The sequence below is a fragment of the Lampetra fluviatilis genome, chromosome 1 (genome assembly GCF_964198595.1).
Source record: "Lampetra fluviatilis chromosome 1, kcLamFluv1.1, whole genome shotgun sequence".
Taxonomy (NCBI): domain Eukaryota; kingdom Metazoa; phylum Chordata; class Hyperoartia; order Petromyzontiformes; family Petromyzontidae; genus Lampetra; species Lampetra fluviatilis.
Window position 1 is genome coordinate 3,456,031 of NC_136275.1, and position 27,394 is coordinate 3,483,424.

General features: G+C 51.0%; 1 protein-coding gene across 1 annotated transcript in view; it reads right to left on the bottom strand.

Annotated features, from left to right (window-relative positions):
* LOC144953166 (SCO-spondin-like) overlaps positions 1–26,638 on the bottom strand; it is a 187,033-nt gene extending 160,395 nt beyond the window's left edge. The window contains exons 1-18 of the mRNA XM_078883760.1: positions 26,411–26,638; positions 24,218–24,409; positions 22,421–22,503; positions 21,155–21,331; positions 20,308–20,525; positions 19,645–19,747; positions 18,468–18,626; positions 17,968–18,053; positions 17,301–17,426; positions 16,314–16,497; positions 13,512–13,752; positions 9,637–9,775; positions 9,027–9,144; positions 8,704–8,876; positions 8,378–8,602; positions 6,895–7,096; positions 6,433–6,679; positions 2,076–2,259 (exon numbers count right to left, since the gene is read on the bottom strand). Coding sequence (XP_078739886.1) covers positions 2,076–2,259; positions 6,433–6,679; positions 6,895–7,096; positions 8,378–8,602; positions 8,704–8,876; positions 9,027–9,144; positions 9,637–9,775; positions 13,512–13,752; positions 16,314–16,497; positions 17,301–17,426; positions 17,968–18,053; positions 18,468–18,626; positions 19,645–19,747; positions 20,308–20,525; positions 21,155–21,331; positions 22,421–22,503; positions 24,218–24,409; positions 26,411–26,499 — 2,946 coding nt within the window. The 5' untranslated portion in view covers positions 26,500–26,638. The remainder of the gene's footprint in view (positions 1–2,075; positions 2,260–6,432; positions 6,680–6,894; positions 7,097–8,377; positions 8,603–8,703; positions 8,877–9,026; positions 9,145–9,636; positions 9,776–13,511; positions 13,753–16,313; positions 16,498–17,300; positions 17,427–17,967; positions 18,054–18,467; positions 18,627–19,644; positions 19,748–20,307; positions 20,526–21,154; positions 21,332–22,420; positions 22,504–24,217; positions 24,410–26,410) is intronic.
* Positions 26,639–27,394: the final 756 nt, after the last annotated feature.

Below are 27,394 nucleotides of genomic sequence, written 5' to 3' on the forward strand. Positions count from 1 at the left end.
ACACGAGGGCAAACGTGCCGCTTCAAAGCACCATTCGCACAATTACAACCGCAGCGCACGTGACACGCACGTGACGCTCAACTTTGTTGAGATTTACAGCCCATTTTTGCGAACCATCAGCCGATGGTAGGCGATCCCCACAACTTGCAGGCCACGAGAGACGTATGCCCCGTACTTGAGCGCACTGGTCAGTGCACCGTGATGCAAGTAGGGGAAGTGCACAACAACAATTATTTTTCCTGCAGTGCCCGCAATGACCACTAGGCACGGCTTTCACGTGCAGTGGTCACCCAAGCTGGCCCGTGACTGAGTGACGGGGGGCTAAGCGGCTCTTACCCAGAACGAAATTTAAAAAAATAAGTGGGAAACCGATTTCAAATGGACATTGTACACAAAAAGTGCGGTGTGTTCGCCACAAAGGCGAGAACGAGGCAAGCTCTGCGCCGTTTCCTGTCTGAAGGGCATCTTCCCTTTGCCGGAGCTGCTGCTGCTGCTGCTTCTTCATCTTCTTTCGCATGGCTGCTGATGTGGATGCAGAGCGACAATTACAATTTCACAGCCAGGTGGTCAAGCCGGATAACCGCGTCCGTGAGGCAGCAGGAAGCCAACTCCGCGACCAGCGGACGCGACTATTTAAGGGACCGTCACAGAAACGACCTCTCTCTTTGTGCCGATGTGTTCTCTCTCTGTGTGTCCTTGTGATGTCTGTCTGCTTGTATGTCTGTCTATAGTTTTCTAGTTAGGTTTTTGTTGCTATTTCTTTCATGCCTGATGATGATTGCTTGTGTTGCAATCGAAACGTCGTAATATGCTATTATTTAATTTATTATTTTATCTTTAGACTTGACTTAACCGAAAGAACCAAATAATATCAGCAGCGCTGTTGCATAGCCCCACCTCCCGGTGGGGTTAGGCAATAGCAAGGCACCGTCTGTTGCAATTGTGTTCGGAGGAGGAAGCGTATTGGTAAAGTGTGTACAGACAGGGCTTATCGCAAATGTACTGAAGCAATATATGGTTGGCTTTATTTCCCTGGCTGTATCTCTCTTATCCCTGTTGCACAAAGGTTATTACATTTGCGAGTACTTTCCATTCCCACGATGTTTACTGCTCCCACAATAATCTGCTGTCCTTAAAGCACACCTCAACGTATTTTCGTCAGGATCTTCGCCAAACTGACATGCCACAAGGGGCCGTCCATAAATGACGTCACGCGATTTTGGACGATTTTTGACCCCCCCCCCCCCCCGTCGTCACGGCATCACAAAAAGTCAGACCCCCCCCCCCCTGAAATATGACGTCACAAAGCTCTGCCCCCCCAAAAAATATAAAACATGCTTCAAATCGCTTTAAACTATTGTCATTGTAGTGCGTGTTTAATGCGGCGCCGCACTCTGATGTTGTAAGAGACAACATTTATTAAAAAGTATATTTAAGTAGAACGTGTTGTCTATATTTATTTAAAGTTGCGCATTTTGATGTGACGCCACATTTCTCAAACCCCCCTCCCCTTGTCACACATCGTCACAAATGCCTGACCCCCCCCCCTAGGTGCATGACGTCATTTATTGACGGCCCCTATGTTAAATTCGAGTATGTATCTTCCTTGCACGTTACGCATCGTCTTTTCGTGGACATTGCCGGTTACGGCGATGACAACAACCCGAATCACAACACCGACAATGAATGGACACATTCCAGGAATTGTGTTAAAAGACACACCTTCTACATGTGCTACCCTTTGGTCAATCATCGTACCCAACGTGGTACGGACACAACTTTTATACTCTTAGTTTTTTCGGTAAAAGTCACGTAGGTAAAAAATGAAATTAAAATTAATAAAAATAAAATAGTGATTTTTATTATTTTATTTGTATAAATTTTTATTTCATTTTTTACCTACGTGACTTGACCGAAAAAACCTAAGACTATGAATCCTTGCAGTCACGAAAGCTTCAAATCTAGGATAAAACTTTGACCACGTTTAACCAAAAAACGCGAACTTGCAGGCCGACCCACTCCCCAAACGATCTCCCCCAACAACCGTTGCCTGATGCCACACAGAGGGCCCTCACCAGCAGCACCAGGCCATCGGGGCAGCCGCAGCCGGAGTGCCGCGGCTCCGCGCAGTCGTCGGGGCCGTCCGGGCTGTCGCAGGTGCGCACGCACCGGTGCAGGCCCCACCGCTGGTTGCTGGGGCAGTGGCCGGCGTCGCGGCAATCCCTGTCCGTGCAGTTCCAGGAGCCGCGCACGCAGGAGCTGCACGGCGACACGCAGGAGCACGTCAAGCGCCGCGGTGGTGAGGTGTTAACGACCTCACCCGGTAGGCTGGAGGTTCGTGGGTTCGATCCAGACCCTGACGCCTACTGCATATTTGGAGTTTGCGTGTCTATCTCTCGCTCGCTCGCGCTCGCTCTCCGTGGTCGCGTGGATTTTTTTCTCCGGGTCCTCCAGTTTTTCCTTCCACATTTAGAATCGACATCATGAGTTTTAGAGTATTTGGCTGCTAAAAATTTCCAAAAGATGAGCCACTGCGTTGAGCTATCAATTGTGGTGAGGTCGCTTCTGAAAAAGAGCGACATAGCTCAAGTGGGCCTTACCTGGTAAAATACAAAAAAATTTGCATAACATCTGTTGGTGCCCCTGAGCTAGTGACAGAAATTCCACATTCCCATGGCAGGGGCCATTCTAAATTGAACAACCACTGTTGAAACACCACAGACCATGACGAAATAACGTTGGCATTCGTGTTGCTAAGCACATCTTTAAATATTTAATCATTATCATTCCAAATACGAATGCATTAATTCAAAAACATTCTCTTTTTTCAAGAGGGGACCTAGGGAAAAAATATTGACAACAATGTGCTTTAACTCAAGAACCACGCAAGAAATGTATCACGGGTCGTTCAGAATAAATTTTGTTACAAAATAAAACGGGAATGTGAATCGAACGGAGAAGGCCGACGGCGAGGCAGAAGTCGTCGCGTTTTTCGCGCACTCCTCCGCCCGCGGCGGCGGCGGCGTCTCTCCCCCACCTCCGCTCCGTGACCCTCGGCGTCTGCTGCCATGTGGTAGAGATATGCAATGAAATCAACCTATCCTGTGCGTGACGGCCAGAACAGGCCATAGGGTGATTTCATCAAACATCTCCTACCACTCGAATTCCTTCTTGCCAGCCGGCTTAGCGTGGGCGAACCAGAAAGCGTCGCGTTTTTCTCTTTCGGAGACAATGCAAAGGTCCGTTTAATTTTATTCGTGGCTTTGACCAGAGGGCTCGGCAACCAAAGCAACAACAACAACAAGAGACATTGTTTTCGAATTCGGGTGAAAAAAACAACTATTTCAAGAGCCGCAATGCATGTGAATACGAGACGGTGGCCCTGAATAAATAGCGTCGTCACGAATAAGTCCTTAATGAGCCACAAGCGGCTCCGGAACCGCAGGTTGCAGAGCCCTGCCCGAGGTAAACTGGACTTCTATGGTAAACTGGACTTCAATATTGAACTGGAATTGCATGATAAACTGGAATTCCATGGTAAACTGGACTTCCATGGTGAACTGGACTTCCATGGTGAACTGGACTTTCATGGTGAACTGGACTTCCATGGTAAACTGGACTATCATGGTGAACTGGACTTCCATGGTAAACTGGACTTCCATGGTGAACTGGACTTCCATGGTAAACTGGACTTCCATGGTGAACTGGACTCTCATAGTGAACTGGACTTCCATGGTGAACTGGACTTCCATGGTGAACTGGACTTCCATGGTAAACTGAACTTTCATGGTCAGGGGTCGGCAACCCAAATAACAAGAGAAGCAATTTTTTTCACCGCAGTCCTTAAAGAGCCACGTCATGCGGCTCCGGAGCCGCAGGTTGCGGACCCCTGGGTGAGACCACGTGGTAGGGTATTACGTCAATATTCCTGTCATTAACCATCCCGCTGGTACGTGACCATAATATCTTTATAAACGTGACAATTTCATCGGGTGGTAGAAGGTTAACGACACGAATTTTAGCATAAAACTACCACCGCTTGGTCCGAACAGTATGCTCTCATATAAAACACACACACACATAAAAGACAAACATCACAACAACCGCCATTCGCCACTAAGTGGCGGTGACGTCACCACGACGCTTGTGCCAGGCCATGTGCACCTTGAGGCCACGTGAAGTGTCGAACGCCCGCTGGCAGGAGGTCAAGGGGCAGACCCAGCAGGTGCCACGGCTCGACTGACTGAGATGATTGAGATGACTGGCTGATGCGCCACCCGTGCCCCCTACTTTGCCAACCTGGTAATGACTGGTACCAGCGGTGGGTGTCAAGATCGGCCTCAGTGGAGGAGGCTCGTGAAGGACGCTACTGAGCAATTGGAGGCAGTTGCCCTCCAACAACAACGGGGGGCGGAGGAGCGACACTCACAACAACGAGCGGAGCGCCGGGTGGCTAAAGCACAAACATCACACATACACACACACAGACAAAACGTAAAGATTCCATGTATAGCCTGTATGGACTGCAGAGGACAAGTGCTGTGAACGAGCACCTTTTAAGGCTAGTGTTTTCCACAAGGGGGTGGTGATATGCCCATGCAGCACCAAGACTGCGCTGCCTTTGTCTCCCCAGTGTTGATGTCTATTTGCCACACCAGGCACTCCATTAAGGCTGAGTGGACGACAGAGTAGGCCCAGGACTGGTTCAAACTCATGTCAGCGAGTTCTGTAGCGAAGTGAACGAACCGCTGCACCTCTTCCACAGCACATATGTCCAAACTGAAATTGACCAAGTGATGCTATTTTTTACGATTTTTACTGTGAGCTGAACTCACTTTATGAGGTCACTGAGACAAGAGATTTACCGCTTTTAAAATTTGACCTCTTCTCAAATGCCTGGTGACTTTACAGTCATTTGCTAAATGTGAACATTTTAATGATGTTCTCGAGTCCAAACATAAATCATCCTGAGATACGTCCTCTTTGGCAACTTAGAACTGGGAAGAGTGTCATTCACACTGGCCAGCATGGTGAAGTATGGTCAAATGTTACCCCCATGACTCATCCAGCAGTGGATCGGCAAAAAAGGTTGCACATGTACAGGTGCCAGGTCTTAGTGTCACCACCACACAGTCATTGGCCAGTGGGATGTACTGTATTTGTTTCTGGCAAAAGAGAAACTTGCTTAATCGACTGGCTTACCAGCCTGCAAAACTGTTTCCCTAATACACTCCACCTCTTATTCAACCTGCATGCGTGCGCTTTGCTTTCTGGAGTCTTCAGAGACTACTACATGGAGGTAAACAAATAAAAGGTAAAGACGCAGCACTGAATTCACTTGCCCACACCATTGCTGGAGGAAGGGGCTTCCACTAGAGGGAGCTCGAAGCGTGCCCCCTCTCGACTCGAGGTTATTTAACCTCTACTTTACCCCACCACAGGCAAACCCTCCTTGCCACCTAACCGTGATGGTACCCATTTATACCGCTGCGTGGACAGGAACGTGCCCATTATTTCGATTGCCGCGCCAGGACATTGAATCTGCGACCTGTGGATTCATACTCGTTGGGTTTTTCGGTAAAGTCACGTAGGTAAAAAATAAAATAAAATAAATGAAAACAACGACCTGTGGATTGTCCGGTGCGCTGTTCGTTAAACTGCGGCAGCATCATCACCTCGTCACACACAGACGCTCCGGAACATCAGGTAGCACCGATCTGTAATTTACCTAAACGAACGCAGCGATGCACTCAAACTAGAGTATTTTTTATTTTACCAGTGAAGGCCCACTGAGCTCTACAGCTCTTTTTCACAAGCGACCTGGCCACATATGATAGCCCAACGAAGTGGCTTATCGCGTGGATATTAGTCAAAGCCAAATACTCTTAAACGCGTGTTGATTCTAAATGTGGTGGGAAAAGCCGGAGGACCCAGAGAAAAATCCACGCGACCACGGGGAGAACATGCAAACTCCAAATATCGGGGTTGAACCGACGACCTGCTGTATACCAGGCGAGGTAGTTAACATCTCGCCACCGCAACATCCTCCACGTTAAATTTCGAATTAAAGCTTTCGTGACTGCAGGGATTCATCTTCTTGGTTCTTTCGGTAAAGTCACGTAGAATGGAAATAATAAAATAATGAAAATAAAACATTTATTAATAAAATAATTTGTAAAAAAAAATTCTTCTTTTATTATTTCCATTCTACGTGACTTTGCCGAAAGAACCAAGAAGATCCTCCACATTCACAATCGCAGGGTCCCACAAAAGCCATACGAGACACCAACGCGCAACATCACCTACACGGCCAGGCTCAACACATCACGAACATAATCACCCATGGCCCGAGTAGAGAACTCAGTGGGGACTCGGGGGGGGGGGGGAGGAAGGGCCAGGATAGGGGGGGGGGGGTTGCTCGCATCACTTTACCAGGAGTTGCAGCCCCTGGCGAGGGTGTGCCCCGGCGGGTAGAGCGCGTCGCCCTGCGGGCACGGGCACAGCTCCGGGGCCACGCAGCGGCCCTGCTCGTCCAGGACGAGCCCCGTGGGGCAGTTGCAGCCCGAGACGCAGCCGCTCTCCACGCCGGCGCACGCCAGGCCCAGGCGCAGCTCGCCGCACGTGGCCCCGCACGGCCGCGAGCACTCGGCGTACTCCTGCCCGCCGGAGCACGGCATCGCTGCGCCCGGGAAGATTCGCGCCGGTCACTCGCACTCCGGTGGTCAGTCACCTACTCGTCTAAACTAGGGTATTTTTAAAAAAATGCTTACCGAGAAGTTGTACGTGCGTGCGTGTGTAAGCCCACTTGCCAAAACACCTTTAGCGATGCGGTCTGGGCAAAAAATGAGGCTCGTCAACGGCCGTGTCGTCTGCGGAACAACAACGAAGACTCACGGCAAAAGGAGGCGCTCCTCCAGACGGCGGGAACGCCGGCGAGCGCGCACTCCCGGGCGTAAGCGGCCACTGCCGAGCAGAGGCAGCCGGCGCTACCGCCGCTGCTGCTGCTGCTGCCGCCGCCAGATCGCCTCCCGCACCCGCACACCGCAGCCAGGCACAGCTGATGGAATGGAGACACCTCCACCACCACGTGGCAGGCCTGCCAGAGTGCACGGGAATAAAAAAAAATTGGTACGTTTGGTATTTCGCGCCATTCCGTTTAGCGCGGTTGGCGACGTACGGTGCGGAAGAAGATCTACACGAAGGTGCAAAAGTTTCAACTGAAGAAACTGCAGGTACATATTAGAAATTTGACAGATTTGGAGCATGATGCCAGCACACTGTCATTTTCTAGACTTTGCGAATTATTTAATGGGATGTTCGATGTCCGCTGTGAACTTGACGGTGCAAACCTCTGCAATGAGTGGCGAGTGCGCCACCACTGGGGTCATGTGACCACCCCAAAAATATTATCATATACTGTATAGGGCTCATTAGAATCTACGATAAATAGGTGAAAGTTTCTCCATGCTTAAAACGAGCATTGGGTGGTGTTAATCTCTAGCGGCGGAAATCCAATATTGCCATGGCAAGGAACAGTCCCTTTAAACAAGAAAAAAACCTATTGCTAATTTTCCCACAATGACCGCTAGTTGAGGGCTGATAAGTGGAGTCAGCCCCCGACCAGAATTTGAACTTGCAAACTCTTTCTATTGTGAGTCAAGCGTGCCCATCGAAGCGCCACCCTGCCAGCTGCACATATACGTCTGCAGCAGTCGCACACAGCTGTTGAGTGTGCAGGCAGCGCAACTGCACCATGGTCCACGGGCCGTAGGAGCCCAGGAGCCGGGCTACCGAGGATCGTAGGGGTAACTAAGACAAGGAGGGCCCGCATTTAAATCCCTTACACCAGTGTCTATGGTCAACCAGACCACGCCGCTCGGCCGCAGTGCAATGCTGCGCAAATGTTTATTTGAAGTGATAAAGCACCGCACGGCACGTAAATGTCAAGTCAAAAGGCAAAGTGATTTCCTACTCCAAATGAGAACTGTGGCGGTGCTCATCTCCCATCTACAGCCCTGAGTCAGTGGTGGAAACTCGACACCCTATGTGATGGGGGACAACCAGTGCCACAAAGTCGTATTCACTTTACCGACCCGGGAGGGTCGACGATGGGCTGAAGGAAGTGTGTAAATGCATACTCTTAGTTCTTTCGGTAAAGTCACGTAGGTAAATTTTTTAATTAAAATGAATGAAAATAAAATAAAAATATTAATTTTTATTTTATTTATATTATTTTATTTTTATTATATTTTTATTAATTTTATTTTTTTTTACCTACGTGACTTTACCGAAAGAACTAAGAGTATGAATCCTTGCAGTCACGAAAGCTTCAAATCTAGAATGTGTAAATGCAGGTTGACAACCAACGCATTCAGACCTCAAAGGTCGGCGCGTGCAGGACGGCGCAGCTCTCCTCGGCGTACGGGCGGCTCTGCGCGTAGGTGGCGCACGGGTCGGACGCGGGCTCGGGGGCGGTGGCCGGGCAGCCGTGCGATGCCCGGTAGCGGTCGGCAAACGCCGCGGCGTTCGTCTCGACGTCGCCCTCGCGCGTCGCGAAGTCGTCGCTCTGGGTCCAGCTGAACGTGCCGCAGAGGCCGCGCACCTGTGGCACCGGAGGAAGCACGGCCGATTTCTAGACGCCGTCGCGGCCGCGGTGCCGCCCGCACGCCTCGCCATCGATTCTCGGTGCACGGGACCACGGACCTTGTTGGCGTAGGCCGGCTCGAGCCTCAAGTAGGCCACGTGGTGCTCGAGGCCCCACAGCAGCGAGAGGCCGAACGCCTGGAGGAGCAGGAACGCGGACGACGCCCTCGACACGGACACGTCCTGGTTCTTGAACGGCAGGCGCACGTCGCGCGAGTCCACGCTCACCTCACCTGCGCAGCGACCACGCGGAGACACCAACGTGGAACAAGCGGGGCAGGGCGCCGCACCGAACGAGTCGACGACAAGCTCCGCGATCTGCCGTCACGTCAACGGAGTTACCCGGAGAAAACCCCGCGAGTGACGCGGACGCGCCGTCGGACCTGTGAAGCGCAGTCGGACGGTGGTCTTGTAGACGGTGACGGTGAGGGTCCGGCTGCAGCCGACGGCGGCGCAGGCGCCCTTCTCTTCGATGACGAGCAGCTTGCCGCTCACAAAGTCCTGCGCAGGGGCGAGTGCGCGGCGCGTTACAGAGCCGGCAGACTCGACAGCGGCGTCTCTCAATTCTGGTCCCGGCGACGCCGTGCGTCACACCTTGTTTATATATGTATGTATGTTGAATTTCTTTCACACCGTACGCACCCAACCGCGCTAATCGGTGGGGCGAGGGAAAGACAAGAAACTCAAGACAAAAAAGCAGTTCTAAATGAGTTATCAATCTAGATGTTTTTAAAATTGGATAGCTCCAGTGGCTTCGTAATTTCGGTATGAAGAGCGTTCCAGACGGCCGCAGAAGGCCACCTGAAAGCGCGCGATGCGGTGACCGTCTTTGTTCGACAGCTGACCAAAAGCCGCTGCTTTGAGGATGACTGGAGTTAGCTCCTTAACGAGATCGGCAAGGTCGACAGACACACGGAGCCAGGGGAGCGGGTAGAACGCGGCTGGGTGACGGTCGTGACGGTAAGACGCTGCGTCACCGTGAACGCACATCACCTCGAGCAAGACGTAGTCGCAGGTGCTCTGGAAGGAGTAGCGCTTCCCGTCGAACGTGACGTAGTGGGAATCGCCGAGCAGCGCGCACTCCGCTGAACACCTGTCCTGGGTGCAGTTCCACACCCCGCCCTGGCACACGCTTCCATGCAGGAAACAAAGGGCAGTTAGAGCCGCTTGCATGTGAAACAACGCAGACAATGACTGGGTTGCATTTGGCATTCACGCCGTGATTCTTACAGTCTCTCCGCTAGTTGCACAGCAGGAGGACGATGTTGCTACGGAGTAATTTGCAGGTAATTTTTACACATTTTTGGCAAATAACAATGATAAACTCAGTTTTGTAAATCTCCACTCAAAAGTGATCCGGGCGGTGGTGGCTATGCACGTGGCATGTAATACAGCCTGTGGAGACAGCAGGAGTTGGTGTTTGGAAGCTGCCTTCCCCCAGAGCGTTGAAGTGCCATACCCTGGCTTGCCAGGGGAAGGCGATACAAAGAATGTAGACTCCAACTTTTCCAAATGCAAGGGGTATCGCGTTGCCCCCTCGCACGTGTGGATCTTCCCATGGTGCTCCAGTTTCCTCCCGCGTGTAAACATTCAATAACGGTCCTATAACACCTTCATATTTAGAGGAACGCAGAGCTTGGGGAGGGGGGAAGGAATTTGGCACCGTGGCGGGACAGAATGAGTCGGTGAAATATGGAGGGATTATGGATGCATCGTAATTTAGGCGCTGGGATGACGAAATGTTAATTCTCTCGTCTGGCATACAGGAGGTCATGGGTTCGATCCTGACGCTGACGCCTGTATATATATAGTTTGCATGTTCTTCCCGTGGTCACGTGGATTTTTGTCCGGGTCCTCCGTTTTTCCCTCCAACATTTAGAATCAACATCACGCCTTTCGAGTATTTGGCTGCTGTAGATTTCCACATGATAAGCCACTTCATTGGGCTATCATTTGTGGCCAGGTCGCTTCTGAAAAAGTGCTATATATCTCAGTGGGCCTTACCTGATAAAATAAAAGAATGTTTATAGTTTTTTTTATTTAGTTTTCATGTATCCCTCCATATTTCACAGACTCATTCTATCGCGCCTCTGAGTCGTTCCCCTCCCTTTTCGAGAGCGAGCAAAATTATTATTCAATCATTATAATTATAACGCGGATGCAATCTCCAGCTAATTGCATGCAACGCCACCATTGCAACAACAACAACAACAAAAGCACGCGCAAGTTGTAGCGAGCGCTTGCAATTGTTCCCTAAGTTGTGAGCAGACCGAGCCCAACAAAAATAATATAAGTATAACCCGTAAAAACAAAGTTTTTCACTATAAATCCTTTATATGCGTGGCGGCTAGAGTCCTCTCGTCCTCTGGCTTGAGATGGCTGCCACCTATGGGTCAGATGATTGCATTGCACCATTAAGCAATTGGTAATTAAATATTATATTTTTGTCCTAAAAAGTGTAACATTTTGGAAAAAACGAACACGAACATTAATTGTCACGCACAACGAGTCTGTGTGGAAAATGTCAGCTCGATTGCATCACGGGAAGTGGGTTAAAATACGACCGAAAGATTTGCACGGTCCTAAGCAAGCAAGCGAACTTAATATAAAGGATTTTAAAAAAGCCAGTGACTGTATCCAACTCCCGAGCCGCTTGAATGCGAGCCAGCGTCTGTTTATTTACGAGCCTCCTGCGCGAGTGGCGGATGAGAGTGTTTACGGGGGGGGGGGGGGGGGGCCCTGCTCAGTTGTTTTCTTTCCGCAAACGAAACGGAACTTGCGCCGGCAGGCTACTGTATGGCTGTGTTTACGATCGTTTAAGCGCCCGGCGCACGCAATCGTTGGACCCGAGGTTTGGGAGGGCTGGCCCAGGGGCACAGGAGAGTCGCACACAACGGCACGACATTTTTGGCCGGTGCTCTTTCCGCAGATGTTGTTTTCGAGCGCACGATTTCTGCACAGTAAACAGGAGTGAAAAGGGGGAACTACTTGCAGCTGGCCCCCTGCAACAATGTTTTGGACAAACTTAGGCTCTCAATAAATGGTGAAGCCCTGTAATTGCTCGCTCACGCCACTCCTGGCTGGAAGTTGTAGGGAGGCCCTCTACCGGAGGTTATTTTCAGAGGTGGGACAAAGTCATTGTTATGCAAGTCCAAGTCGAGTCGCAAGTCATCAAATTCATGACTCGAGTCTGACTCGAGTCCAAGTCACATGACTCGAGTCCACATCTCATAGGTGGGACAAAGTCATTGTTATGCAAGTCCAAGTCGAGTCGCAAGTCATCAAATTCATGACTCGAGTCTGACTCGAGTCCAAGTCACATGACTCGAGTCCACATCTCATAGGTGGGACAAAGTCATTGTTATGCAAGTCCAAGTCGAGTCGCAAGTCATCAAATTCATGACTCGAGTCTGACTCGAGTCCAAGTCACATGACTCGAGTCCACATCTCATAGGTGGGACAAAGTCATTGTTATGCAAGTCCAAGTCGAGTCGCAAGTCATCAAATTCATGACTCGAGTCTGACTCGAGTCCAAGTCACATGACTCGAGTCCACATCTCATAGGTGGGACAAAGTCATTGTTATGCAAGTCCAAGTCGAGTCGCAAGTCATCAAATTCATGACTCGAGTCTGACTCGAGTCCAAGTCACATGACTCGAGTCCACATCTCATAGGTGGGACAAAGTCATTGTTATGCAAGTCCAAGTCGAGTCGCAAGTCATCAAATTCATGACTCGAGTCTGACTCGAGTCCAAGTCACATGACTCGAGTCCACACCTCTGGTTATTTTGGCCTACTCCGTACCTGTCAACCCGTAAGGTTTACCCCGTATTCTTGTACAGGGAAATTGAGTTTTCAGGTCCATACGGCGTACAGCCGTTTCAATACGGGCAAAAAAAACGTCGTCTATTTGTTTGTGTTTCTCCCTTCTGATGACACTTTTGTAGGATGAACGTTGAGATTTATAAGGGTACGGCGTGACCAACAAGATCTAAATTGGTCTGTAATAAGGTAGGGCACTGATAAGGGGTTGACAGGTATGTAGTAGTGTAGTGTATAGTAGTGTAGTGTATAGTGTAGTGTATAGTAGTGTAGTGTATAGTGTAGTGTATAGTAGTGTAGTGTGCAGTGTATAGTGTATGGTAGTCTAAATTGGTCTGTAATAAGGTAGGGCACTGATAAGGGGTTGACAGGTATGTAGTAGTGTAGTGTATAGTAGTGTAGTGTATAGTGTAGTGTATGGTAATCTAAATTGGTCTATAAGGGGTTGACAGGTTTGTTAATCTTCCACGCTGCCCAGACGTCTCAACAACCCTGCCACTGAAGAGCACGGTCAAACCATCCTCATGACACACTCAGCAGTGGATTGACAAAGTTCCCTAAATTATTTAATTTTTTCTATTCTGTTCCTATCGAACTTCTTTCGCACCGTACGCGGCCAACCGTGCTAATATCGGGAGGTGCGTCAATCCAGCAGTGGATTGACGACGACGACGACGACCTTATCCACGTGCCCATCTCCGACACCTCACCACTGTCTTCTTGGTTCTTTCGGTAAAGTCACGTAGAAGGAAAATAATACAAATAAAACATAATAAAATAATTCTCACGACGTTTCGGCCACAATGCAAGCAGCCGTCTTCAGGTGGAGAACAGGTCTGTCGAGAAGGCATTCACACTCTGCCTTCTCGACAGACCTGTTCTCCACCTGAAGACGGCTGCTTGCGTTGTGGCCGAAACGTCGTGAGAATAATTTTATTATGTTTCATTTTTATTATTTTATTATTTTCCTTCTACGTGACTTTACCGAAAGAACCAAGCAGATGCATCCCTGCAGTCACGAAAGAAGCTTTAAATCGAAACCTCACCACTGGTTGCACTGCTGCTGAACGATCTCCCCGGGCCGGTACTTGCGCTTGCGGTGGTAGCAGGGGCACTGCGCGGCTAGGACGCACGCTCCGCCCTCCAGGAAGGTGCCCCGGGGGCACTCGCAGCCGCTGACGCACACCTCCCTGCAGGCAGCCTCCTCGGGGAAGCCCACGGAGGAGCACGTGGCCGGGCACAGCGACGCGCAGTCCGAGAACTCCATGCCGCCGGAGCAATTCCTGGCTGCGGTGGTGGGTACGGATGCGCAGGTTGCGGATGAGGATCGAGACGCCGCCGACGCCACCACCGCGCACCGCTAACGCGTTCTACCCTCCGCTGTGTATGGGGTGCCACCGTGGCGAGATGTTAACTACCTCGCCTGGTATGCAGGAGGTCGTGGTGTTCGATCCCGACCCTTGACGCCTGCTGCTGTATATTTGGAGTTTGCGTGTCTGTCTCCCCGTGGTCACGTGGATTTTTCTCCGGTTTTTTCTTCCACGTTCAGAATCAACATCACGCGTTTAGAGTATTTGGCTGCTGTAAATTTCCACATCATCAGCCAATTCGTTGAGTTATCATTTGTGGCCAGGTCGCTTCTGAAAAAGAGCTATATGTACAGGACTGCAGAGCTTGGGAAAGAATTTGTGCCAGCTGACCGTCTGGCTGCCTTCCCACTCGTCCGTGGTACCCCACGAGCGCCGAGTCATTGTCTTTCTCTCTCTCTCGAGCGAATACTGTGTGGTAAGTTGTGAGCTGAAATTTCTTCTTATTATTATTATTATAGTTATAATTTGATTCCCCCCCCAGAGCTGACATCCGTGGCGAGTGATATCGAAAGCGGCCCTGCCCCCACCAGCTTCACCAACCCGCACGAAGCGGCGTGGTGAAGAAAGGGTCAAACGAACTCCTTGATTGAGATGCCTTTGGGAGGTCTTCATCCACCAATTATTTTATTGCAACGCCCCATCGCGTGCGTTTGTACATTACACGCTGTGCTCGGTCTTATTGTGCATTCTTAATTATGGGTTACTTATAGCAGATTTTCCAGGGCACACTTTCCATGACACTGTCCAGAGACCTGGGGCACAATGTTGATTGCAATATAAATCCCTCGGCTCCAAATAATTGTAGTCGCCCACGTGTCTCTGCGCTCCCACCCTGTTCCCTTCCCTCCGCCTTTTCTGCGGAATCCTGACTGCGAGGGGGCCGAGAGAGAGAGAGAAAAAGCACTGAAAATCACGCGAGCCAGTGGAAACCAATGTTCATCTTCTTGGTTCTTTCGGTAAAGTCACGTAGAAGGGAAATAATAAAATATGATAAAAATAAAACATTATTAAATACAATTCTCACGACGTTTCGGCCACAACGCAAGCAGCCGTCCTCAGGTGAAGAACAGGGCTGTCGGAAAGACAGCGTCCGAATCCTTGCAGTCACGAAAGCTTTAAATCGAAATGAAACCAATGTTATGATTCGTCATTATTATCATCAGCCATGATCGATCCACTGCTAGATGTAGTCCTTCCCATGCCGTTGCTTACCTTGAACAATTTTGCAATGCGACAATACATCTAGCGCCCGCACGTGTGCAGATCTGATCTCTTCATCTTCATGGTGCTTGACCTCCCTCCCTTTGGCAGCCATTCCACCGTTAGTCTCGTGGTTGAGACAAAGGAAGGAGTTCATCTCGACCAATGCTATCGATGTCTCCTGCCCAAACCCACGGTCAGTATGTGACGTCTCGGACTTGCGTTTGCTCCACCGATGCGTCAGTCACCGTCTATCTGGACTCTAAAATGCCACAGCGGCAAGGAGGAGACCGGTGGGAGAAGAGCATCATGGCCAACTATTATAGGTCAGCTATTTCCTATTTGTGTTTATTTTCTCTGCTCGCGTCACCAAAGTTAGCGAGCAGTGGCACTGGGTCATCAGATCAATTTTGAGACATCCTGCCAGGCACCGTGCATGGTGAGATTTCATCGTGCAAAGACAAACATCCCCCGTATAGCCTTGAGCAAAATGCTGGGGCAAGTGCTGTGAGCGAGCACCTATCGATGCTAGCACAGTACACGAGGAGGAACTTATTTAAGGCCGAGTCAACATTGAGGAGTCACGGTACCAGTTTAGATATTCGCCACCAATGTTGGCCGTGAGCGGGAATCGACCTCTGGTCACCGGGTTCAGAGCACAGTGCTCTTAACCACTACCGTTCAAACACAGGCAACACAGCAGCATTTGTCTAATCGGCTGATGAGGCTATTGTAAGTCAATAGGGTATTCCTACTTAGACGAATAACACGTGATTATATATGGATTTGTTTACAATACTCATTTTTATTTATTATAGTATTACCACAACTCTGCTGCTCTCAAAACGAACCATGAGGATCCTATCTGGCTCTGTGAGCCCCCGACTGTAAATAAAGAACCCTAATCATCATAGAGGCCACTTAGTGCGTTTCGACTTCACGAATCCAAATCATCTCTGGCGTATACGCTGACCAATTCAAAGGGGATTCTTGTTCATATCCCTTAGCCAGTGATGGAAATCATAAATTCCTATGGCAGGGGAAAATCTCCCAGCCGCTGTTGACTTTCCCCGCGAAGCGGAATGAATATCAATCCCGGGGGGATGATGAGCCCGCTGAGTCAACGAACTTCCAATCGCGAGCGGCTCGCTCTCCCGGCCGAGCACACCGGGCCGGCTATATTTGCCGACGGACGCAAGCGGCGACGACGACGGGCAACAGACGATGGGCAACAGACGATGGGCAACGCGCACGCACGCACAACGCCGCCGTTCTTACCGCAGAGCCGCTCGCTGCGCCACCGGAAGGAGCCACCGCTCCGCTGGGCGCACTCCCGCGCGTACCCGGCCAGCGAGTCGCACACGGCCGCGGCCCGGGGTCCCCCGCGGGGGTCCCCCGCCGTCGGGCCTGGCGGCCGGCAGTAGCTGTAGAGGCAGGCGTCGTAGTATTCCGTGGGGTCCACCTGAGCGGGGAAGCGCTAGATGAGTTTAGTGCGCGGGGCACCGGCAAACATCGTTCTTATCATCTTCTTGGTTCTTTCGGTAAAGTCACGTAGAATTGAAATAATAAAATTATAAAAATAAAACATAATAAAATAATTCTCACGACGTTTCGGCCACAACGCAAGTAGCCGTCCTCAGGTGGAGAACAGGTCTGTCGAGGAGACAGAGTCTGAATGAAAGTTTTATCGCGCAAGGCTACCGTCGCGAAGGAAGGTGCCGTGGTGTTTCACGGATACATTCTGCAGGAGTTTCGCGTTTGGGGCGATATTATCTTGGTTCTTTCGGTAAAGTCACGTAGATAGACAATTAGTAATAAGAAATACGTGACTCTACCGAAAGAACCAAAGAATATGAATTCCTGCAGTCACGAAAGTTTAAAGTAAAAATTTGGGGCGATGTTGCTGTGTGTCTTTTTTGGGTAATTTTTCGAATAACGGTAAAATGCGGACGCTGACGCCGGCCAACAATGGACTACTCCGTTTCGAATGACGTTGCAGGATCTTTAACGACCGCTGCGAAGCAGGGAAGCAGAAGGATTAACCAGGGCCGCCTGCCGGATTCGAATCTCTGGAGAAAAAAAAGTGCCAAATGCGCACCGCCACTGGACCATGTCAACACCACAGCCGGGCCACGTGCAGTCTTATAAAACTGAGCGTCAAAACCGGGAGTTGGGCTCGTGCAGGTCACCGCATTTCCAGTCCTCGCTTCGTCGGGTTGTGAGAACGCGGCCGAGAGGCAGGCACGGCGCGACGCGGCCGCTCACCTCCACGTGGCACTGGCGGAATGGCGGCGCCAGCAGCAGCTGGCACGTGGCCTCGGCTTCCACCATGAGCGCGGGGTCCACCGCGCGGCGGCACGCGTGGCCGAATTCCGCCGAGTCTCGGCATCCCTGCGCGAGAAAGATGACCGGGCCGAAAGTAAACGGATGTGATCGACGCTCGGCATCTCGCCATTCGATCGATGGGACCCGTTCGAGGTTTCACGCACGTTACGTGGCGACTACCTTGACGCTAATAGAACAAACGAGACCAAACTCGACGGCCCAAACGATAAACGAGACAAAATAAACGAAACCAAAATTTGAGAAAGATAGCAAATCTAAAATTGAATCGTGACCTGAATCATAGCAATTCATCCGATCAGCGGAGCCTGTAGATGGCCCAGCAAGCACAAATAAATAAAAAAACACGTACCACATACACCATTAACACCGCACAATATTTTAGATGGTGGGCAATGACACTTCTTCAGAGTAGAGAGCAGAGAGACTTACTGACTGACAGAGAACGGATACTCATTAAAGTATTTTGCGCGCTTACTGGCCCCGCACCCAGCGTAGCGAGTCGGATAATTGCGTGGCCGAGCTTGGTTATCAATGCCGTGCGGCGCGTGTGTGGATGCGGGCTGCACTGAGGATGCCGATGCCTTGCCTCGTTCTCTGCGGACACCACTTTCCACGAGTTGGCGAAGGTGACGGCGTACTGAACGACCTGCCCTTCCGCCGTCATGAAGTCATCTGCACGAAACAATAGAGCATTTGGCATGTGGCGAGAAATTGGGGTGGCTGGAACTAAAGCCTTGCACACAACGAGACAACACTCCTAGGTCAACACCTCGTAGATTTTACGTAGGTCAGAAGGCCTACTTTGTTGTACGGCCATCTCACAGGCTTCTCCAAGCCCTGCGGATTGGGTGTATCACACAAGAAAAAAAATATGTGATATCCACGAAATCCCAGCAAATACGCATGGCTCCACTTGGCTGTATTGTGGTCTTCATTCCATAAAAAAAATCTTAGGGATAGCTCCGAGCATGTGGAGCGGAACGTCGGATATGATGCTGAACAACACGCGACACACAACTCGTAAACGCATCCGAGAGCTTTGCGGAGGGACACATTTCGGGAAATGAACAAAACGTAAACACGTGCCGCCGGGGTCATCGTTGTAGGAGCCGCAGAGGCCTCTGGTCTGCCCCTTGAGGTCGGAGGTCACGGTGACGTAGACCGCGCGCTCCTGGTCCCACTTGACGCGCACGCCCAGGCCACTCTCGATGAACACGAAGTCCCCGATCCACTTGATGCTCACGCCTGTCATCCACGCGCGGGTCACGCAGGTCAGCAGAGCCGGTCAAACGACAAAACAACGTCCCCAGCTCATCGCTATCGGCGGCACGAAGCCGGCGGTGGGAATCTCACTTTACCAAGGTGGGTGGTGGGACAGGCCGACTTACCATGTAGTTGTACTTATTTTATGGAACTCGGAGGGATGATGAGCTTAACTGATCCTCCAACCCAGCATTTGAAATGATGACCTTCCGATTGCGGTTCGAGTGATACAACCGCAGCACCACCCCGACCCCACCCACCCCTTCCACCACCCCCAATCTCTTCTTCAGGTCAACCAATATTGCCCTATGACCTTCCAAAGGTCATGTTATTCTGGTCCTAGTGAACTCACATTTGTCCATAATCTCTCGATTGTGTATAAGCGTGCACACGCAGATGTGCACACATTTGTGAACTTAGATGTATGAATGATACCGGGAAGATACTCAACTGGGATTAGACTCAAAGCAACATCACCACTCCTGCAAAAAACTACTCCAGATTCTGTGAAACATAGCGTCTTCCCGTGTGATCGCCTCCCGCTATAGGAATGATGCGAGTAACCAAACTCACAAACATGAATTGATTTTATTTGAAGGGTAAAGTCACGTAGATAGAAAAAAATGAAATAAAAATAATAAAATACAATTTCAATGTTAAATTAAATTATAAATTGAAAATAATTAAAGCAAAAAACCCACGACGTTTCGATCGCAACACAAGCGGTTTTCATCAGGCTTAAATCAAGTGGCAGGTGATAGTTCAACTAATCCTGGGCCCCCACCCTCACCACCCTGCACTGACCAGTGGTAGTGAAGCATGGTCAAAATCACCGCACAACCAACAGGGCTTTGGGAAGCCTTCATCCAGTACTGGCTAAACTAAGGGGCTATAAATTATTACAGTATAATTATTGTGATCATAAAAAACTTCGATCATCCATACTTTATATGTGCATCAAATGCGGTGATGTAGGCGGGGTCAGGGGTCACGGGGTGACCTTTCTGGAAGTAGGGCTGCCCGTGCGGGACTCCGACGTCGTTGACCGCTACGGAGCCGTTGGTCGTCTTGATCACCTCAAGGCCAAACAGGATTTTCAATTCCTGCGGAGAGAGACGAGACCCAACGTGGGCGTTGATCATCGCAACGCCTGGGAGGAGGTTGGGGGGGGGGAAGCCGTCTCGCTGCTGGCATCAGGAACGGGAGATGGTCTCGCGTGGCGGTAGATAAAACACCTGTGGGGTGCGGGAGTGCGAGTAGGTCCATGACCAACCAATGCGTAGTACAAATGCACACCCTCTCTCTCTCTCATCTCTCGCACGGGTTTTCTCAATGCTCTTCAAATTTTTAACACCACGCCCGAAAAAACATACCCGCTTATTGAAGCGACCACAGAATCTCACGCCGCAGACTTCCCGGAAAATAAATCCTCGAGTTTCCGTGGGTAAACGGATAGCCACAGATGTCATCTATTTAATCCGCCGCTTACTGTTACACGGACGCCAGTGACTTTGGACCGCCGGCGGGGGCGGGGGGAGGAGGTGGGGTCGAGGCGACGGTGCCATCGACTTAGTCGTACGCACAATCAGCGCCCACCGCGTTGCGGCAGCTTGCAGCCGAGGCAACACGACCACGCGGCACTCTCCGCGCCCGTCTCCCTCACCGCGGCTTCTCCCCGGGCACTGGCCATGTGCACCGCCCACGTGCCGTCGGTGGCCGACGCCAGCTCGTAGGCGCACGCCCCGGGGAAGTGGAAGTGTCTGCCGTCGAAGCTGCGGTAGTGGAAGCCGCTCCACGTGGCGCAGGTGCCGAAGAGACGGGGGTCGCCGCCCGCCTGCGGTGCCACGTGGATGAGCAGGAGGCGAGGCGCCCCGGGTCCCCCTGCATTTTGCGCGGCGTTGGGCGAGAGGGTGAGTGGCACGGCGCGCGACGGTGCGGTGCCCGTGTGTGGCAGAGCGCGTGCGCTTACGACTTTCGCGGTCTCGCCGTGGCTCATTACCGTCGTCGTCGTCAATCATTACGAGCCATCGGTATAGCACACACAACAAAACAGGGGATGATGTAAATACACGCGGATGAGTGAGTAAGCATCTTCTTATGCCCGCCGAGTGCAAGCGTGTGATCGTGTGGCGGCGGTTAGCGCTACGCTGCGCCGTGAACCCGGCGACCCGGGTTCGATTCCCGGTCACGGCCAACACCCACTGACGATTATCTGAACCGGTCCTGGGCCTCCCCTAGGTCGACTCAGCCTCAAATGAGTACCCGGTGCGGTGCGTAAACATCACCACCGGGGGAGACAAAGGCGGTCGGGCGTGGCCCTAGCCCCCGCCCCCCCCGTGTACCGTTCCGGCCTTCATAGGTGCAACTCTCTAACACCTTTTACCCCGAAAGTCCGTTGAGGCTACGCGGGGGATCTTTGTCTTAAAAATTTTTTGTGGGGGGGGGGTAGTGGCGGGCGTCTAAACGAAGATCTCGGCACGATCCGCCAATGGCACGGTGATGCTGCCCACCCGAGATGAGGAGCTGCGGGCACTCGGCGCACCGCGCCGACGTCAAGTTGCGCCAACTCTGCGCTAGTCCGTTGGCGCAGCACTCGTCCATGGCCGACAGCGCGATGCCCGCACCGTCGGCGTCGCTGCCGTTACCACAGTCGGGCAGCGCGTAGCAAATGCCCGGGTAGGAGAGCCCTGGGCAGAGGAGAGAGGACGGCAGAGGTCGCAAACGGGTTTTGATTCCTTGCCCGTACCCGTACCCGGCCGCACCAGGGTCGCAAATGGGTACCCGTACCCGGCCAGGTACGGGTACCCGTTCCCTACCCTGTACCGTACCCGAAATGAGTGACAAACGGTGACTCACCGGTGACTCACGGCCTACCCGTACCCGTACCCGGCCGTACCAGGGTCGCAAACGGCTACCCGTACCCGTACCCGGCCGGGTAGCCGGGTATCGGGTAGGGTACGGATATCGGGTACCCGGTTGCGACCTCTGGAGGACGGCCACCGACGTGGGCAGAGTTTGCCACCCAACTCTGCGAACCGCCTCGGCTCCGGTGAGAATCGGCTAGCGGCCCGCCAGTCAGTGATGCCATTGCTCGGACACGCGTTCACGAGTTAATAAAAATGACGTGGTGTGAGTGCAAATGTATTTGATTGGTCACCATCATCATCATCATCATCAGGAGCATCGACGACCTATAAAAGTGACGGCCTCCCCAAGCCATTGCCATCTCTCACGTTCCGGCTCCTGCACACGAGCTGATTTCATCGCTGTGGACATCCTCTCGCGTGTAATATTCCCTCCTTCGGCATCCCTTGAAGCGCGCGCGTTACTTCCCAAAGACAGTCATTGCCATAGGCGCTGAAAACAAAGTGCTTTACAAACACATGGCACGGACATGTGCGTTTGCACGTGTAATGCGACGGGCACACGGTCTGGGAGCCTCCCTGTCCCCCCGTCCCCCCCCCCCCCGCCTCACACTGTGAGAATTGTCAAGTTGGTTGGCTGGAGTACAAGGACATCTTAACACGAAAGCTTTCGCGACGATTTTTTTGGGGGGTTAAATCGCGTAAATATATAAATGTGTCGTTAAACCCGCCACCACCCGACACAACCGATTAGTCAGGTTTGTCACGTAAACAGAACGTGGTCAATTCATCACTAGTACAGCAACACCGGTGCGTTGAAGAGCCAAGCCTCAAGATTTACAACATGAGTACGACGTTTCACAAGGAGCTTTCATCAGGCGACAGCCAGATCGGCCACTGTCGCAAACTCACTGTCGGTGCACAGCGCTCCAGTCCAGCCGGGGCAGCACTCCTTCACCGTCTTCTCCGCCTGCACAGTCCGCGTCTCCGCGGGTCTGAGTTGGAAGGGGTGGGGGAGAGAATCGGAAACGGTGATATGCACAATGTTACACAGGGTGGTCCAGAAGTCTTGTGACACCCCCACCCCACTCACCCATTAAATTCACTAAAACTTAATATATTTTTAAAGTAATGTTTATTTCAAACAGAAATGAATATGCAAAGGGAGAAAAATTGTAGGGGTCAATTAAGTTGGGGGGGTCACAAGATATCTGGACCACCCTGTACAGTACCAGGCGTGATCACAAAAAGCGCGTTAAGGGGCCGTCCATAAATGACGTCACGCGATTTTGGACGATTTTTGACCCCCCCCCTCGTCACACGGAGTCACAAAAAGTCAGACCCCCCCCCTCAAATATGACGTCACAAAGCTCTGCCCCCCCCCCCCAAAATAAAACATGCTTCAAATCGCTTTAAACTATTGTCATTGTAGTGCGTATTTAATGTGGCGCTGCACTCTGATGTTGTAGGAGAAAACATTTATTAAAAAGTCTATTTATTTAATTAGAACGTGTTGTCTATATTTATTTAAAGTTGCGCATTTTGATGTGACGTCACATTTCTCACCCCCCCTCCTCGTCACACATCGTCACAAATGTCTGACCCCACCCCCCCCCCCCCCCAGGTGCGTGACGTCATTTATGGAAGGCCCCTAAAACAGTACAGTGCGTCGCTTTAAACCAGTACAGTGTCGCGTTAAACCAGTACAGTGCGTCGCGCAGACCACCTATAACAGTACAGTGCGGCCAAACAACAGACCGTGCATTTTGCCTTTATAATTCCCCCCACTCCCCGCCCTCATTATTTTTGTTCCTAATTTACACATTCAAAATTGCCAATTTAACGTAACGCTCATATCGAATTCGTTGCCCATATTGATAAGTTGCCTTCTAACGAAATAATGTATATTGTGTTGCCGCATGACGAGGGTTGACTCTAGAGAGATCCATATTTGTTGATGTGTCACTACCACGTGGTTGGTGGTGGCGGTTTTACACCACGATCTATTGTCATTAATTAACCCTACCTAGCTCGACGATTTCATTCAACGACAACCTCCGACGGACGTGTCGCTTCAACCGCTTCGATCTTCGGCCGGTGACTTAGTGAGCTTGGAAAATCATACGTGTGTGTGTTTTTATTGATTTACTAAAGTTGATACCACTGAACGTGAGTCCTAACGAGTGGTCCCTGGTGAGGTAAGTTTATGCTTCCACATACACAACGCACTCGCGGCAAGCTCTCTCGTTGGCCAAGCACCGTGGCCCACGTCGCTCCTCTGTCAAAAAGAGCTTCATAGCTCATCGGATTCCTCCAGTATAAATATTCTGATTCTGCCCTCCCATGTACACCCTTCTCCCCGTTCCTTCAGGAACCTTTCCCCTCACACTCGTTCATTTCTAACCAAACCTCTCCCCTTGGTCTCTTTTCTCCACTTGTCCACTCTCCCTCGTTTCTTTTCCGCCGTATTTCTCCCACACTTCCTCCCGCACCCCTTGGCCGTGCGCCTCACCCGCGCTTTCTTAATTACTTACCGTGTCCTCACACGACCCTTAACCACCACTGTGTGTACGAAGTCCTCGTGGCAATCCAAAAACACCCAACGCCACGAAAATGTGGATTTCCCCACCACTGGCTGAAGTGAACAACGGCCCCATTCGCTGAGCGCGGAGACGCCGATTCCATCCCCCGGGGTGACCCACAACTCACCTGTACAGGTGGCACGTGGCCTCGGAGGTCGCCCGCTCAGGATGCCCGCCCTGCTCGGCGCGCATCCTATCCGCGTCCAGCCTCCATCCCTGCAGAGTGAAGCGCAACAGGGCGCTGCAGGGAGCCGACAGCTCACGCCGTGGCGTCAGCACCTCTAGCTCCGTGGACAGCACCCGGCGTTCGCACCAGCGCCTGTTGAGGAATCGCACCGCACCGCACCTCACCTCCGGCTCGATTCGATGCGCAAAGTGTTCTTCATTGCAAGGCCAACGGGGAACTGGCCGTCTTTTAAGTGCGAACCCTGGCGTGCGCGGCCCCCGACAAATACACAACATGTGAAAACAGCCCCATCATCACCATCTTCGTCGTCATCGCGCTGTCAAATTGTTTCAAATGGTGTGGCGGCCCTCACACTGTTGATGTATTTTCGGCGAAAGTGCCACCCCCCACCGCTGAAAATTAGTGAAGAGCACTGTGCCACGCTAAGGCAACCCGCCAGTCGCTCATGAGCAAACGCTTAACGATGCATCGATTCATCACGTACATAACGTCGTTTTAATCGACCGTGTGAGATTCGATCTTTTCCCATTCTTCGCGCATACAGTTCACTGTAAACTTATTCACGTAACCACTGCAGCAGCCATTAGTGGCTGCTACAGTCACCACGACGTTAAACATCGATTTTCTTTTTTATTTATTCGACATGTGACAACGCGGTCGAAACGTGGGTGAAGGCATGGGTGCATCGTTACGCATCGCCATAATGACGGCAATTCTTGGCTCACGTGTAGTCGAATTAATTAAGGAAATACTTTCACCCCATGTTTATAACTTGGCGAGACCACGTTGTAGATTTTATCAGACTCATTGCAGATTGTATCAGACTCGGCGATGCTCGGTCTTGAGACTTAAACTCAGGCACGCTCTCCCGAATAGATAAATATCAATATTATAAATGTAAATATTGCATTCTCAATTGCTTAAACACCGAGTAGGGAGATTAGCAAGTCATTTTTTTTCTAACAGACGCCAGCACATTAGAGAAAAACAAAAGAATCAAGAGACGCACAAGTCGGGAAATAACGCACCACATTCATGTGAACACTGCCTAACACAGAAACATGCGACTGATGCTTCGAGCAATGACCTATGTTCGCTCATTACATTGCTGCTTGTGCCCTCCACGTATCTCTTCCAGTGTTCAGAGCTTTGAGGACTTAAAGCTGAGATACACGAATGTCAAACTAATCTGTGGAAACAACTAGGCATCTGTGAAAGAGATTTATAGATCATCAGATTCCTCCAGCATAAATACATATTCTGATTCTGCAAAGTTTCAAGTCTCAGCTTGGTTGTCTTGCAGTTAGGATCGACACAAAAAACTCGAAAACAACACTATGGCCTTAATATGAATCTATAATCGGCGACGTTTCAGTCCATGGCCCTTCTTCATAGCATACGAAACAACAGATGGACCAAGCTGGATCTGTCGACTCGATTCAATGGATCACAATGGCACGTACATCGCAGTGTGCGTTCTAGCCACATTGGCAGTTTCCAAATACCGTACGTGCCTCGTGTAGGCGAACAGTCACACACCATCACCATCATCTCTCAGTGCACAAACACCGATAAAACCTCTCTCTCAATGGGTTATCCACTATCAACTCGCGCTTTCCGGTAAACATGCAAACGTTGGGACCAACATTGGCATGCGGTTGGAACTGTTTGACCAACCAACGCTGACCCAACGTTCCACGTTGACCGGCTCGTTGTGGCTTGATGTTCTTCTGAACTCAAGTTATTTTGATCATTCCTTTCTCTACATTATCTGGCTGTAACTTGTATATATTACAGATTTGCAATAAAATGAAAGTTGTATTGAAGAAGAAACCGTTGCAGCTGCGATATTATACATATTGAAAGCATATTATGTATCGAAAACACGTCTTTTTATCATGATCGCTTTACAATTATCGCAATGATGGTTATTGTTTTTCCTGCATCTTTTTTCTATCTTTCAAAATAATATCTTCCGGTCTTCTCAATATGCCCCCCCCCCCACCCCGACCTGTTAATAAACAAACATCAGCACAGACGCGAAACAAATCAGACCCCAAAGACAAGTCTTGCGTGTGAGAGCTATGTGAGAGGTAGGTGAGAGGTAGGTGAGAGCTCCCAGTGGTGTTGTACCCTTCTGCTTGGACACTCGTGCCCGCCGGCGCCACCACCACCACCATCAGCACCGCCGCCGCCGCCGCCACGACGATCGATCTCAACATCTTCGCCACCGTGAGGGGGCCACGGCGCTCACAAAGTCACATAAGGGACACCGGGACTCGCGAACAACGACGCGACTTCCAATCACTGGACCAATTAAACTGAGAAGTCGGCTCTGCCGGGGAATAACTTGGTGGGGGGGGGGGGGGGGGGCTTTTTTCGGTCTTTGCCGCAAAAAAATTGAGAAGTGAGTCTCTCGGTAGCAGTGTGTCGGCCATGTATTTATAGATTTCTGGTAATCCCTTGTTTACGCGAAATCGGAGGTGGTGGTTGGGGGGCGGGGGGGTAACTGAGAAGAGCCGAGGATCATTTGCAAGTGGCCCGACTGGGCAGAAGAAAACGGGCACGTGGAATCAATCGCGTTTTCTGCTTTATTATTGCGCTAATCCAGATCTTCTCGGCCATTGTAAAAGAGGGACGGGGTCGGCTTTGGCAGGATTAATGAGCACATGAAAGGTCTTCATCGCTCCATCTCCGGTACCAAAGGACCGTATCTGCGCAACCCGTTTTGCCCGGAGCGAGGAGTAATGAAGCCGTTGTCATCTCGGATCGTTCACCCTTTATCGGCTCCACGTGTACGGAGCGCAGCAGTCTGGAATCGCCCGCACCGACTGAACTCCCCACAACACACACAAGCGCGCGCACCGCAGCCACAACCACGTCTAGGCGGATGCGGTGGAAACGCGTCGCAACGCTTTGATGAGGACGTTATCGTCAACAAAAAAGATCGGAAGAAAGGGAACTTTCGCCAGAGTGGAAGGCTGGAACGCACGCGCGTCCGCTCAAATGACGATGACCTAGCTGAGACAAGGGGACCTTAATGCAGCTCTTTGGAACCTGCTGATGTTTTTTTTATATATATATATGCACTGAGGCCGAGTGCTGAGTAGTTTCTGC